The sequence below is a fragment of the Bicyclus anynana genome, chromosome 21 (assembly GCF_947172395.1).
Source record: "Bicyclus anynana chromosome 21, ilBicAnyn1.1, whole genome shotgun sequence".
In the NCBI taxonomy this organism is placed as follows: domain Eukaryota; kingdom Metazoa; phylum Arthropoda; class Insecta; order Lepidoptera; family Nymphalidae; genus Bicyclus; species Bicyclus anynana.
In genome coordinates this window covers 14,237,171-14,252,889 of record NC_069103.1, presented here as the reverse complement: position 1 = coordinate 14,252,889, position 15,719 = coordinate 14,237,171, and the positions used below count along the sequence as shown (strand labels likewise).

The 15,719-nt window shown below is 36.2% G+C and overlaps 2 protein-coding genes across 5 annotated transcripts; one reads left to right on the top strand and one right to left on the bottom strand.

Annotated features, from left to right (window-relative positions):
- Positions 1-117: 117 nt before the first annotated feature.
- LOC112050548 (uncharacterized) lies at positions 118-9,004 on the bottom strand. 4 transcript variants are annotated; one of them, XM_052888165.1, is made up of 8 exons: positions 8,812-9,004; positions 8,524-8,619; positions 5,698-5,869; positions 4,467-5,208; positions 3,217-3,751; positions 2,460-2,565; positions 288-549; positions 118-253 (listed from the first exon to the last, which is right to left on the bottom strand). In XM_052888165.1, the coding sequence occupies exons 2-7, from the start codon at positions 8,612-8,614 to the stop codon at positions 324-326; spliced, it is 1,872 nt and encodes a 623-aa protein (XP_052744125.1). In that variant the 5' UTR covers positions 8,615-8,619; positions 8,812-9,004; the 3' UTR covers positions 118-253; positions 288-323. The 4 variants fall into 4 exon arrangements, with proteins under 4 accessions (XP_052744125.1, XP_052744126.1, XP_023944605.1 ...); XM_052888166.1 differs by having other exon boundaries at positions 118-549; positions 5,698-5,863; XM_024088837.2 differs by having other exon boundaries at positions 118-549; positions 8,812-9,003.
- Positions 9,005-9,321: 317 nt separating this feature from the next.
- LOC112050551 (uncharacterized) lies at positions 9,322-15,234 on the top strand. Its single transcript, XM_024088841.2, has 3 exons — positions 9,322-9,893; positions 11,020-11,166; positions 11,958-15,234. The coding sequence occupies exons 1-3, from the start codon at positions 9,390-9,392 to the stop codon at positions 12,252-12,254; spliced, it is 948 nt and encodes a 315-aa protein (XP_023944609.1). The 5' UTR covers positions 9,322-9,389; the 3' UTR covers positions 12,255-15,234.
- The last annotated feature ends 485 nt before the right edge of the window (positions 15,235-15,719 follow it).

The following is a 15,719-nucleotide window of genomic DNA, read 5'->3' as shown; positions in this document are numbered from 1 at the left end:
CGCCTATTATACGTTTCGTAACGCAATCACCAGCTTACTGTAGATGGCTGGTCTCTGACCAAATAATTCGTCTGACTACTAAAATTATCAAAAATTAAAACACAATACAAAACACCATTACTATTAACAGTCTTTATTTCACTACAATATTTACAATTTTCTGTCATAAAAAACAAATTCACATAACTATAACAAGATAACAGGTAACTTTATCACACAACTTTTTAATTTAGTCAATTGAAAGTGTTGTGACCTTTGACACCTATTTATGTATCTAAGGTTGTGACAGGATTGGCGCTAATCTAACAAAGTCCATAGACAAATCAAGTCGCTGACAATTTCAACCCCATTTCCCCACATTTGTATCCAATTTCCCTCATGAGGTAAGGCGTGCGCTCGTGAGCGGGCGAGCTCAGCCAGTCGTTGACATTGAAGGCCACAGTCGCGTATCCTTGTTTCTCCAATATGTCGAGAATGAGACGGAACGGGCCACGAAGACGATTACTGTTCATAGAGAAGCAGCCTTGATTGAAATTCATGACACATATTCTGAAAACATAAAGTACTTTTAGCAAACTCAGAGGTGGGTTACAAAAATAAGAAAACCAATGTCTTACAAAGGTTATGATTCACAATATTTGTCAGGACAACTTAATTAACAAATCAAACTGTAACCAAAATAAGACGCCAGAATAGCAAGATGACCTTGAGTGGAATCACTCACTTGTGAACGCTGTGTGCAGGGTTAAGGGCGCCCTTGACAGTTTACCAACACTCCCCTTTTCCACTCAAGTCACTTTCCCCGCCAATCCCAAGTAGAAGAATTACACAACAAGAAATGTGGACGGATCAAACGCAACGAGTATACTGAAGCCGACCGCACGACGAGTGCCTTATATCTCTAGTCGTTCCCGCCAACCTATCGCTATCGGTACCCCTCTCTAACTCCCCACTCTTTACGGAAACAAGTCGCGCCACCTGACGTCATATACGTCTCAGACTACTATTTCCTACATCACATTAATTTATATTTTTAATTTGTAGAAGGCTCAAAATCACTCAGTGGGCGATGGAGCGAGCTATGCTTGGAGTTTCTCTGCGTGATCGCATCAGAAATGAGGAGATCCGCAGACGAACCAAAGTCACTGACATAGCTCAGCGAGTCGTGAAGCTGAAGTAGCAATAGAAGTCCTAAGGTGCTGGAATGGCGACCCAGCCCCGGAAAACGAAGACATCAAGCGGGTTGCAGTACATGCTGGTGGCCTAGGTCCAGCAGTGGACGTCTATCGGCTGATAATGATGATTAATTTATAGTCCATACTATGTACGAGTATTTTAAATGAACGTTTGTTTGCTTTCACGCCAAAACAAATAGTAACTATATTGAAAATTTTGAAATGAAAATATACTTTGTTGCACACAACAAAGAACACAAAAAAGACAAAATAGTGAATTGAAATCCAATATGAGGCTACATTATAAGCGAGTTACATAGGCCATTTCACGCACAACGGCCAAACACTTGGCTAAGTGCGGAAACGGCCCAGAAGAAAGAAGAAGAAGAAGATAGGCCATATTTTATCTTCTCATATCCCACTGGAACGGGAAATATGCAGGTGAAACCGCGAGGCGTTTAGTAGTATTTTACGTAAGAGGCAAACAAAGTATTACGCTATAATGTAAGCTTCTTATTATTACCTATTTAATAATTATAATTCCAAGTAGGTAATACTTTCCAATAAGAGGCTTACATTAAGGCGTAATACTTTTTTACTTAAGAAATAGATATTTTTTTTGTAAATAAGATTTAATTATCGCTCGATTATGAGAGCTATATGTATAGATCTTCAGTTGTTCGTGTGAGAGGAAAGTGTGTATTTAACTATCCAGTCTCTTAAAGTTTTTTGAATATCGGAACAACTAAATTTCTGAGCATTAGAGGCATAAAAAATATATACCCTCATCTGTTATTTATTTGCGATAATAAATAAACGACAGAAAATACTCACGTCGACGAATTGCATAGGTTGCCTAGTTAAATTACGGTCAGATAGTATTAGATGATTAAATTTTTTTAATTTATTTAATCTCCTTCCCTCATTGGTTAATTTTAAAAAATCGTTCCTTGTAGACTGCATCGTTCCTTGTGGACTACGGAACCTTAATAAAAGTACTAGTATTATAAAGATTTTTTGAGATATAAGGAAATTGCCAGGTGGTTAGGGTAGGCCAGGGCCAGGGATGGGCCCTTTTGATATAGAGTAAACCTTAGAGCAGAACATACGACTACTTTTATTCCCCGGAGAAATACATGGTTCCTACGGGATTTGTACGAATCACAATTTTAAGTGAACTAAGTCGCGAGCATTCGCTAGTTTTTCTATAAAGTATGCCAAATTAATGCGGACAAAGTCGCGAAAATCAGCTAGTAAAAATATGTTTTAGTAAAACATACTCACACAATCGCTCCCTGCGGTATGTTGAGTTTTTCGATGGGCAGTTTTAAAGTACTGCTGATGGGCGGCAGTTCTAATGGATACCCTCCCTTAACAGCCAAAACCACATCTGCCAAAAAGAAAATACATATTTAATAGGGATGATGACGGTTTTTTAAATTGTATTTAAATTTACTAAAAGTAACAGGATCTGCGATCATTACTTTCGGAGCTAGGGACTTCAAGGGTCAGATTTGCGTGCATTGCCGCGGTCCCCTGAAAAACACCGCATACAAAATGACACGAATTAATGACGTTCAAACAAAACAACAAATATCTTTGTTATTTGTGCGTTTATGTTTATAGTTCACATATTGAAAAATGTGACGTTTAATATTGACCTTATTTACCCGAATGTATCATAAAAATCAATATAATATTGAAACCCATTATAGTCATCATCCCCATTGTGGAAAGAAAATATTAAATATAAAACGAAACAGTACCAATATTCACAGCCATAAGTCCTTTACTGATAACATAAACAAACAACTTTAAATTTTAATAATGCAACAGGAAAAAAACTTCAATGACGCAAAATTTTAATTCTGGTTTTAAACCTATGCGGAATTCTTAGTCATGCATTGAAGCATAAAACAAACATTGAATTGAATCTCTATTTGGACAAGTCATACGGGTTGAACAGTTAATGATCTAGGGTAACACTGCTTTTTATAACAATAAATTAAGGAAATAAAGAATATCACATACAAAAACTTACCTAAAACAATACCATTCGGCAACACCACATTCTTTGCTACATACTCCGGACCACCCAACCCTTTAGTCAAGTGCTCCACCAGAACACCATTCAACGAATGCACCGGATACATATCCTTAGCTCTCTCCAGAATATTCTGAGGCAATTCGTACTCTTCACTGTAAAATGTGCGCACTGCCTCATACAGAGTCAATAGTTGCAGATAGTCCAATGTGTTATTCTCCCTGGCCAAATATTCGTTCAAGAACTCCTTTGAAAATACTCTATTTAATAACCTGTCCTCGTAATGGCCAAGGGAGGCCATTTCTAGACAAAGTTTGGTCCAAGGCAATGTCGCATTGGTAGCGTTTAAGATCGGATTGGCTGATATTTGCTTCCGTAATTCATCCCATTGGTCAGGATCAGGGGTGTAGTTGTTGTTCGCCAAGCAGTTGACAAATCCGAAGATGATGTTGGTGCGAGCGTTGGACAAAGTATCCGGATCCGATGCCGCCTTTTGGCACAGGTATTCCATTAAAGATAAATGAGTGTGAGCCTGGAAATCGATGAATTATTACCAAGTTAAGTCTCATTTATAAATAGTGTTATTCTCTTTTTCTTAATATAAAAATAATTTAAGCAAATATTATTGTCGAAACAAGTATGAGGGAAAGCATGAGAGACGTCGTGTCGGTTCCCTTCAGAACACAGTAAATTGATGTGTGGGTCTTCTCCGGCCCGTGAGAAGGGGGCGGGGGTACAGGTAATGCTTTCTTGCCCGGGTGCGTCGCGGGGGACCTTGCTCCCGCGCCCCCAGTACGGTTTTCCAACCCCTCACGGGGTTGAGGTTTTTCAGCATAAGGGTTTGAAACTATAGCTTCTGCCTTAATGCGTTGTGTTACGTCGTAGCGTCGTTTACCACTTAATTTTAAAACATATGCCACAACTAAACGTATCGTCGTCGCAAGCGACGTTTCAATGGATTAACGAATCAGAGATGAAACGGGTGATGCGCTGCGCTGTCGGAGCTCCAGTGCGACGACAGCCAGTGCTCTATAAAAATCATTTCTTTTGCATTTATTATTGAGACTGACTGTGTATGCTTCGTCGTTATATGACGTAGCATAAATGCGTTGATCCCTTACAACGACGCACCGCAACACACTAATGGCGCATCGCCCTAATGCGTTTGCTAGCGTGAACGCGAGCAGAGGTTTTGAATTTGCGGGCTAATAATAAAATATTGCCCTAAAAGGGGCTTGTATACTTACAATTCTGGATAGAACTCTCGCAACGAGAAGTCCCTTTTCGAATTCCACGTCATTGTTAATCACATAATTAGCGATCGCATCCATCAGCTGCTGGTGATAGAACTCCGGGTGTTTCTCCAGTATCCTCCCTTTCAACCTTGCGGCAGTTCTCAAAACGTCATCATATGCCAAACTATCTATCGATTGAGTTAAAATATCGCAGCATTTATGGAGTAATTGGGTTCTAGTAGGAAACGTTTGCTCAGTGCAATTAATTTGGCACAATGCCCATATGATAGACTTGGACATCTGAGGACTGATCGCTTGGTCGTGCAACAACAGTCCAGTTACAACATTGTTGATGCATCGGTCTGGTAAGTCATGGGAACAACAGTATATTAACATGTCTCTTAACAGAAACAAATCTTGATTGTCTAATTCTAAAGGAAGATGGATTTGGAATGCTAGAGGTAACGCCAACTTGAGAGCGTCGACTAAATGATTCTTGCCATCAAATTGTGATAACAGAAAGTGGACAAACATAATCTGTTGAGTGTTCAATGTGTTAATATTGCATCTAATCATTTGGAGCATTGTTTGCAGTATTAGAGAGTCCGCTGGAACTTTGAGAAATGACAGCACTTTAATAGCTTCAATAGTTTCATTCACTTCTAGAGCGCGTGCATGTTTTTTGAAATTTTGACAGAGTACTCCAAATGTTGGGTCTTTTATGATTGCATCTGTGTCCATGTCTTTGTTGTATCTGTGAAGCAAATAGTTTTATTTTTAATTAAACCACATAAAATTGCTCTTACTTAACAATTAATGCAAGTATGTATCATTCTAAAATTGGTGCATATCAGTGTGCTATTAACGCGCCCTCAACACTTGTTTTGATTTCTAGCTAGTAGTTATGTACATTAAATATTATCTTATTAGAACACAATTGCATATACCCCTATTATTTTTATCTGACGTCTTTTGCTACACCTATCTATAGTAACATCTTAAGTCCATGATTTCCATTTATAATTCATGATCAAAAACAGTCTACACATGTAATCCCAATTTCTAAACAGAAGAATGAATTTCTTAGCAAGTTTTTTGCATGATGCCAACAGTCCAGTTTATTATACTACACCAATGGATGATAGAGCCCGAAACGACATACTAAACAGTCATTTGATCGGATTATGGTCCAGAGAATGATCTCCGATAGACAAAGGAAAAAAAAACTTGTCTTATGTCTTACTTGCTAGTCTTCTGCAGCTCAAACAAACTTCTCAGAGCCTGCAGCATGTGGCGGTGTGTCAGGACAGCTAAGTTGGCCTGCACTGTCGCCAGCACTTCACTAGTGGTGGGTGCTGTCTTTATGGTCATCATTATGTTGTCCGGCGTCTTTGCAAGAGTGTCCGCCACTGAAACTGATAGTAAGTATTTTCTCTGTTGAGTCAATAGCTCATACATTATGTTACAGTGTGATGTGACTCAAATTATAAACTTGTAGAACTCTGCAAGATCTATTCCAAGCGCAAGCTTTTCATTTAGTTGAAAGGAGTATATTGATCACATTAAATTGTTTAGGACACAATAATTTTTTAAATAAAACAATATAATCACAAAGTATAAATAGTTAGTAAATAAAAATGTAAATATAAATAGTAGTATATAATAAGTAGTAAATATAAATAGCTATGTAGCAATGTGTTAACAGTAAGACAACTATGTATATATATTAAGTTCCATTTTAAAACTTCATAAGTCTCTTCACTTTGATCAGTCCATTATCAATAAGAAAACTCAAAGTGCAGCATTCCCTATGGTCATGTCTAAAACTGTATTTGCAGCGACCCAATATAAAAAGCAATTTTGTATGTTATACAATAAAATAAATAAACAGTTAAATGTATATCCACTAAATTTGTATGATTGTAGAAATAGGGTGAGTGAATTTTTGAAAGGGCTTGACTATGATCAAAGCGAAGATCTCCTAAAGATTGTTAAATAAATTAAAATAAAACAAGGGGAAGGAATGCCACACATTCACACACAGACACACGCTAACACACACAACTACACGCACGCACGCACTCACACACACTTATGTACCCCATTTTCAATTCATGTCTTTTGATGTGTTTTTTTCCTTATAACTTATAATAATATATTAATTACTAGCGAGAGCGTACCTTAAGTCCTAAAGAAGTATTCGAAGAAATGAAGTTACTTCAGGAGGGTAAAGCACCTGGATATGACCAAATTGACGCCACACTTCTGAAGAAACTTCCATTCAAAGGAATAATGAAACTGGTACACATTTTTAATGCCTGCATAAGATTTGAACACTTTCCTGGTCAATGGAAGATAGCTCAGGTAATAATGATAGCTAAACCTGGGAAACCACCACAAAAGGCATCCTCGTATAGACCTATCAGCCTATTGCCAGTTATTGGAAAGCTTTTCGAGCGAATACTCCTTAATCGAATGAAGGAACATTTGAGTACAGTGTTGCCAAACCATCAGTTCGGATTCCGCGAAAAGCATGGCACTGTGGAACAAGTTCACCGAATCGTTGATATCATTAGCAGAAGCTTAGAAAATAAACTATACTGCTCCGCTGTCTTTCTAGATATTAGCCAAGCATTTGATAAGGTATGGCACGAAGGCCTCATCTTTAAGCTAAAAAAGATGCTACCACACAGTTTTCTTGCCATATTAAAATCATACCTGGATAAAAGGAGTTATCAAGTTAAATTTAATAACGACTGCTCTAACCTTTATGAAATCAATTCCGGAGTTCCCCAAGGTAGCATACTGGGCCCTGTATTATATCTAATCTTTACTGCCGATGTCCCAACAAACGATTCCACATCAATAGCGACATACGCTGATGACACGGCCTTGTTATGCTCACATTCAAACCCTTCTACAGCTTCGTTTTTGCTACAGAATCACCTAAGGGAAATAGAAAAGTGGTTCAAACAGTGGAAAATAAAAGCTAATGAAAATAAATCTGTCCACGTCACATACACACTCAGGAGAGAATCCTATCCCCCTGTTAAACTAAACGACAAAATGATACCTCAGGAAGACGATGCTAAGTATCTAGGATTACATTTGGATAGAAGACTGACATGGCTAAAACATATTTGGACAAAGAGAAAACAATTGGATGGCAAGCTACGTTCTTACAGCTGGCTACTAGGACGACACTCGCAACTTACTGACACAAACAAAATGCTAATATATAAAGCAGTGCTAAAACCGATCTGGACGTACGGCATACAGCTGTGGGGAACGGCCAGTAATTCAAATATCGAAATACTGGAAAGATTCCAAAATAAAGCACTAAGAACAATGTTTGGCATCCCGCGATGTATCAGCAATAAATACATGTACCACGACATTGACATAAAAACTGTACGTGAAGAAATATCCCAGTGCAGCCTGAGGTATCAGGAGAGACTGACAATTCACACAAATGAGCTTGCACGGGCTCTGAGTCGCGAGGGTGGACTCCGTTTTGCTCGGCTACAAAGACACAGCATTCCCGACCTGTGGAACAGATTTCCATAACAAGCCAAAGGGAGAGCTGCTGACAGGGAATCTGCAGCAAAATAGCTCTCAAAGAAAACATTAAATGATATGATGATATCAGATAAATGAATGGCTTATTGCCTATGAGCAGATCGCCATGTCGCAGAAATTACATATATAAAAAAAAAAAAAATAAAAAAAAAAAAAAGCGAGAGCGTGACCTTCTGACACAGGTGTAATGTATTGTTTACAAAACGAATAAAATTCATTTTCATTTTCAGTTAGTCCTGTCAATAAACCATTTGAAATATTCTGATTAAATCAAAATGCGGGTAAAATTGTAGGGCAAAGCTACTATCAATGGCGAACATAAAGTTTTTAACTAGGGTATACACTATAAGTAAAGATTTGAAAATTCCTTGCCCAACTACGTATTCTGTGGTCTAACATACGTTTGTATTGAGTCCTTAGGGTATTCAGTGCATTTTTGCATCTATAAAGTGCACGCCACTGGCTACTATAAAATAATGAATAAAATTACCGCTGGAAAAGCTGGTAGACCTCAATGTGTGGTTGTTGAGCTGACCACTCTTCAGCGCGTTGCGCCAAACGCTCTTAAGGAGTAACGTCATTACAGCTGAAAATTTATTCAGTCCATTAAAAGCAATGTTTACACTTTGTAGGTTAGTTTAAGCATTGATAGAAATATGAAGTGAAGATTGAACAAGAACTATGTAAACAATTAGATAGATTAATATATTGTTATGAAATTCAATTGATTAAAAAATACATAGAAATAAAAGCATGTATTCTATGTAATATTATGTACCTATAATGTTATTAATCTTCTCCGTAATTTACACCTCCTTTGAAAGATATTATCAATATTTCATTAATTAATGGCTAATGCAATTTATGGGGGTAAAAACAAAAACAAATGCAATGTATAAAAAAGATTTACAAAATAATAATAGGGAATTCAAATTACAAATATCAATAGAAAAAAATCATTTTGTTTTTGGCAAATTGACAATTGACAGGTGACATTAGTTCATGGTTGCCAAATGCCAACGTAATAGATAATTTCGTTCTGAAATGTCGAAATATATACCATAATAAAGTTCAGAAACACAGTTCTTTTATATTATAATATTCAGCCACTTAATATTATATTTTTTTAATCGACAGATTTACTTTGCGGAGTACATTTCAGAGCTTATTTCATATCTATTTATGTAATGCAGATTGCAGGCAATCTACCGCCGCCCTGTTGAACACACAGAGTAAATATGTTCCTTGCACAGGAACTTCTTTGTTTCTGACAGATCAATCAATAATCAATATGTCAAACGTCAAAACAAAAAAGAAAATCCTCGAATTTTCGAAGTATCGGTCGATGAAATCTGCATGGAAAAAAAACTTTTGTTGGGAAATTATCACAGGAGGGTACAAAACGAGGTGCAAAACTGTGGGCTATTCACGACAATGAACAAAGAAACTTTAGTCCACTATCGGCCGGATCGAGAGATTCGTAAAACTGTCGTGAAACCGGGCGACTACACCATGGTGGCCTATGAAGACTCTCGTTGTAAGATTAGAATATGGCATGTGAAAAGCGAAAATCAAGCCGGGCCGTGTGAAATAGAGCCGGAATGTCGTATATTCAACTCTCCGTTCGACGGGAACGTTATTATTGGTGACATGGATTCCTATATTGACAAAGATGTTGAGTTGATTTTGCAGCAAATGTGTTTGGGGGAAATTTGTGACGCGCGTCTGATTTACAAGAATGTGTTCGGTGATCTGATGATGGAGATATCGTGTAGGATAGAGCTGCTGGATCTGACTGAAGAGCAATTGATAAGTGACTGGAGTTGGGCGAGATTATTCGAGTCAGCTGTACATCATAAGGTATTAACTATGTCAATTATTTTTACCTCACCTTATCATAGTAGAAAATACACAGAATGCCTTACAAGTGTGTAAAGATTTCCCAATTGCCTTGCTACTAACTAACATGCACTGGTAATAGTGCTGCGAGTCAAGCTCCTAAAGCAAGCTGATATACTCAATGCTCAACTTTTATGTGTATTGTTAGTTGCCAAGTAAAGAAACATATCCATTAACTTGACTTAAAATTAATTGAAAATTACATTAATGCATATAGATAAGAAATTAAATATCACATGTCTCAAACTGTGAAGGAAAAACATCATGAGGAAACCTGCATACCAGACAATTTTCTTAATTCTCTGTGTGAAATCTGTCAATCTGCAATGGGCCAGTGACTATTGGCCTAAGCCTTCTCATTCTGAGAGGAGACTCGAGCTCAGCAGTGAACCAAATATGGGTTGAAAATTTTCCTCTATGAAGATCAACCTGAAATGTGTGTCATTGTGTTTGTAAATTCACTAGCAACATTACTTTACAAACCAAAACTGCAAAGCTGATTGATTTCTTCAAAATTACAGAGACAATTTAAGAGTCTTTGTTTTTAAAATGCATTTTTTCCATAGAATTCTTTAGTGTAACAAATATTTGTTCATTTTAAAATACATTACAATCAAATTAGTACAAAACTGAAATTGTCATGCCATGTTGAAGACTTTTTTTTTTTTTTTTTTTTATTCTTTATAAGTTAGCCCTTGACTACAATCTCACCTGATGGTAAGTGATGATGCAGTCTAAGATGGAATCGGGCTAACTTGTTAGGAGGAGGATGAAAATCCACACCCCTTTTGGTTTCTACACGGCATCATACCGGAACGCTAAATCGCTTGGCGGTACGTCTTTGCCGGTAGGGTGGTAACTAGCCACGGCCGAAGCCTCCCACCAGCCAGACCTGGACAAATTAAGAAAATCTTAATCTGCCCAGCCGGGGATCGAACCCAGGACCTCCGTCTTGTAAATCCACCGCGCATACCACTGTGCCACGGAGGCCGTCAAAACTTTTGCATATGTTTTCTTCAATGTTATAGCAATTCTTGCTAGTTTGAGTTGTTTTTGTTGTAACAAATAATTTCTTTCCATTGTGAAGGAGCGTGGGGTGCAACTAGTAAAGGACAAGAGAATAGTGGATGGGTTTAGGCGGTTCTCTAAAGCTTTGAAGATGTTGGTGGCTATAGAGCCTGTTGACCGAGTCACTGCTGATGCGGAGAGAACTAAAGAGTTGCTTAATATGAGGGTAAGAAGATAATCTTTTATTACTACATATTTTAAAGAATTACTTATAAACTTTATTATTATAAAGAGGTAAAGTTTTTGAGGATGTGGGGGGTAATCTCTGGATCTGCTAAACTGATTTTGAAATTTTTTTTACTAATAGTGAGCCCCATTATTTGCGAGTGCTATAGGCTATGTTGTATGGTAAACCACAGGGCATCTAGTGTTGACATAAAGCTGGAATGTTGATTTCAATAATTTAGAGTTAGACTATCTGTCATTTATTGGAAAGTGTGTAACTAATAAAATGTAATAGGCTAGTTGACACTTTTAAAAGGGTCTTAAACTGTCCATTAGTATTCTACTAGATTGAAAAAGAAATATTATATTTTTTTGAGACATGAATACTTAAAAATTTTAATTCTTAAATATTTTTTTGACAATACTAGCCCAACATGATTTGGGCCATGATGGTCTTTAATTAAACTGTTTCATGACGTCATGTTAACACTTAAGCAAACTGAGTGTTTGACAAATTAATCAATAATCTCAATAATTAGTTTGACATTTATTATCAATACAGATGGCACAATACAATTGGAAAATTTCATTAAATACATGATTTTTAAATTAAGTTTCCATGAAATCCTTAACTTTTATTAATTGAAATTGATATATTACAGACCTTTATTCCAGGCACTACACTAAATAAATATTGTTTTATAAGTCAACTACCCCTATTATTCTCAACACATTTTTCAATATGTTTTTCAGATAAAACTTTACACTTTACACATTCAATATGTTTTTCAGATAAAACTTTACAACAACATGGCACATTGTCAACTACAGTTTGACGAGTTTGGTGCAACTTTGGACCTCTGCAGCCGGACTTTAAAACTGGATCATAACAATATCAAGGCTTTATATCGACAAAGCATTGCTTACACAGGCCTCGCTATGTACGAGGAGGCCTGGGGTGACATACAGAGGGCCCTAGAGATAGATCCTACTGATAAGGCCTCAATAGCAAAGGCTAAAGAATTAAGGCCTCACATAGAAAAGATTAATAAGGACTATTCGACTGTCATTAAGAAAATGTTTGGTTAAGTTTATGTTATAAATGTAATAAATAGTTTTATTTTTATTTTTATGTTACAAATTAAAAGGTCTATTCAGATGTAGGAGGTATAAATAAAATATAGATGTTAAAAATTTTTTAACACAAAGTACACACATCTCTACTATTCCATATGAATTTGGCTGTAAGTTACTGGGTCAAAGCCATGTGATGTGAGCCAGGCATGCGATAGCCAGATCTCTGTCATTTTAATTTAGTTGAAAATTTGTCTTATCATAGTTTACTACAGTAGGTCACAACAACATTAATTACTATATGATTGATGAGATCCTTAAGGCAAAGAAAAAATAGTAAGAAGTTTTTTATGTGTCATATGTCTGAATAGATCATAATATAAACTTAATTTTACAATTATGATAAAACTTACTACATTAATTTCTTTTTGTTTAAAAATTAATAGATCTTAAATGAAAATAAAAATTACAGGATCAGTTAATGCTCGATACTAAAGAGAATCGGGCCTCTATTGGAAATTTATTGTGAGCTTTAAAGTTCTATTTAAAATATATTTGTAAGCTCTCGATTAATATAACTTATTGCCCTAATACTGACTACACATGTTGGTCCTAATATCAGATTCATCTATGATATTAGCCAATGTGCTATTATGTTGGGGCCAACGTGTGTAGCCTGTGCAAGGTATATGAATAAGCGAATGTCTGTGTAATTGAAATTTTAGTTTTTAAACATTTTCCATGTAATTTCAAATATTATTAAAAGTTCAGACCTTGATTAGTCCCTACAATAGCCCAATATATGAAACAACTCTCGAAAATTTATTTTGAGACAGCCGCCACCCACCCCAAACAAGAAGTGGTTGAGATTTGCTTCTACATCCCGATTCCAACACTAATTGTAGATCTAGACACCGAAAAACAGTCTTTACGATCTGTTATTATGTTGTATAGCTTGTAAACAATACAGCAACAACAAACACAGCAACTTAAACTAAAAACTTTTTTTTAACTCGCATTCTCGGGGGCGCCCGGATTGATACACTCAGGCAAAACACCATTCTGGAACGGCTCTCTAAACCGAGGACCGAGTCCCAGAGGAGCCCTTAGCGAGTACTTTCTCTTAACTCTCCTGCTTCTGCCTTTCCCCATCAGGCGGTGCTTCTGCGCTCGCTAAACCCTCCGTTGACGCCGCTAAAGTCAAATTAAATTAACCTACGGCACTTACACAATGAAAAGAAAATAAAGCTTGGTCATATTGCTTCTTCCTTTCAAAACTAAATTATCATTCTGATTTCTGAAACAGATTGACTGTAACAAAGATGTTTGTGTGAGATCTGTTTAATGCGCACATACAAATTATGGAATGAGCAAAGTTACAGGATTGTCGGGGCAGGATATTTTGAATTGAGGAACGAGACTTGTTAGATGTATGTATATGTAATAAATTATATACAATGTAGAATGTTCCTCCAATTATTAAGTACATAACAATCATATTTACGAAATTATGTTTCTATGATCAATTCTTGTGCAGCAGCGAAATGCAAATTAATTTATGCGAAAAAAAGTATAATTATTAAGCAATGATAATGAGATTTCGTTTTTTAAATCTGGATTAATAATAGTTAGGTAATAGTTGTGAATGTTGTGTTTAATACATAGTAGTTATATAATGTAGGTACTTCTATACTTATTGCAAGTAACTAAAATAATGAAGGTTAAAATACCTATAAATATGGTTTGTAACTACTGACATAGGTTGCCCGCGACTTTGTCCGTGAGGAAATCTGTTTACATATTCAATGTAATATATATATAATAAATATATGTGTACGATTTAATTATATATAAGTTGTATCTATCTATATAAATCTATGTGAAATGTACCTATATGAAAGAATATTGAATATTGAAAATTATATGCAACTTCCTAAGTTGCTTTTCCACTACAAATACTCGTAATATAATACGAAAGTATTATATTATATAAGATAGATTGTTTTTGTTTCATTTTGAAAGAGCATTAGCAAATCAGATTGTTTTTGTTTCATTTTGGAAGAGCATTAGCAAAGATGTTAATGAATTATCGTAGTCTGTGAGAAGTTACTTATCAACGGCTTTATGGTAAACGGGTTTCTATGTCACATCTCTGGATCACTCTAAACAATGAGTTGTTGTGGCGACGTTCCTTTATTTGGCACACACAAACAAGTTTATTCTGTAACCTCGCTAATACGTACAAAATCCCAACTGTCTTCCTACAACACGTTATAACCTATTCTATAAGAGTATCTATGGTTTTAACCTTCTAATGGCATTGCGATACAAACTCAATAAATGCCCACCATACATATCTATGGTAAGAGCATGGGCTGACAAACCTAAAGTTTTAACAGAAGAGGTAGGTCTGGTTGTTACATACTCTATCGTCAGATAGAGATGATGAACGTATTTTTATGTACAGTTAAATTATTTTTAAAAATATGAAAGTTTATCAAGAATGCTACATATTCGCACTAACCATCATCAATGTTATCTCAAGCTGACCTTTATTATTAAAAAAAAAAGAAAACGAAGATTCTGTTGCTATGGTTACTCGTAACACCCGAAATGTGTCACTGCATAGATTTCAACTTACCGTAGATACGTCGATAACACGCGAGTATTCTTAGAAATGTTTGAAGAAAATCGGTTGAGCCATTTAAAAGTTCTGGGATGTGAAAGTGGGGAAGAACAACCGAATAAACTCGAATGGAGTCTCAAATGAAAGCACACTGAAATAGAATATTGATGACCTGATTGAGAATGTTCAAAATTTTCAATTTCATGTTCGTTTGAATTTTTTTCTTTCATTCTTAAATGTGATTAAAAAAAAATGTTGTTTTACCATGTAGATAACTTAGCTTCTAAAATAGAAACCTTCCTATAACACGAACGGTTGAGCCGGTTTGTAAATAAATATGTGAATAATAAACGTGAATTCCAAGTGAAATGTTTTTTATTTAACATAGTTTTCTTCTAAATCAGTTGATCTCAAAATTATTGTAAATATATATATGTATTGTGTACAAGTATGTTTGTCCCCTGAACATCCATATTAGGTCGTAATTTCACCGAGCTGTGAAAATAATTTCAAGAACCTAATTCTTACATGAGTTACGAAAATGAGTAAATCTTTCCCTTCCTAATTGGATACGAGGGGATATGGAGCTTTGACTCACCACGCTGTTCCAATGCTGGTTGGCGTGAAATCACTATCACATGTACCTAAACGATAATGACTGGAACCTACGGCTTAACGTGTTCTTCGAGGCACGGGGGTGTGACATCTCCAAATTCCCAACTCCAGGCAGAAAGTACCTACTGGTTTTTTTTTTTCTGAACTAAACCTGCTTCTCGGTACGTCTTTCCGGTAGGGTGGTAAGTGGTAACAAACCGCGGTCGAAGCACACCACCAGGCTCAGGCTTTCGGTCCAG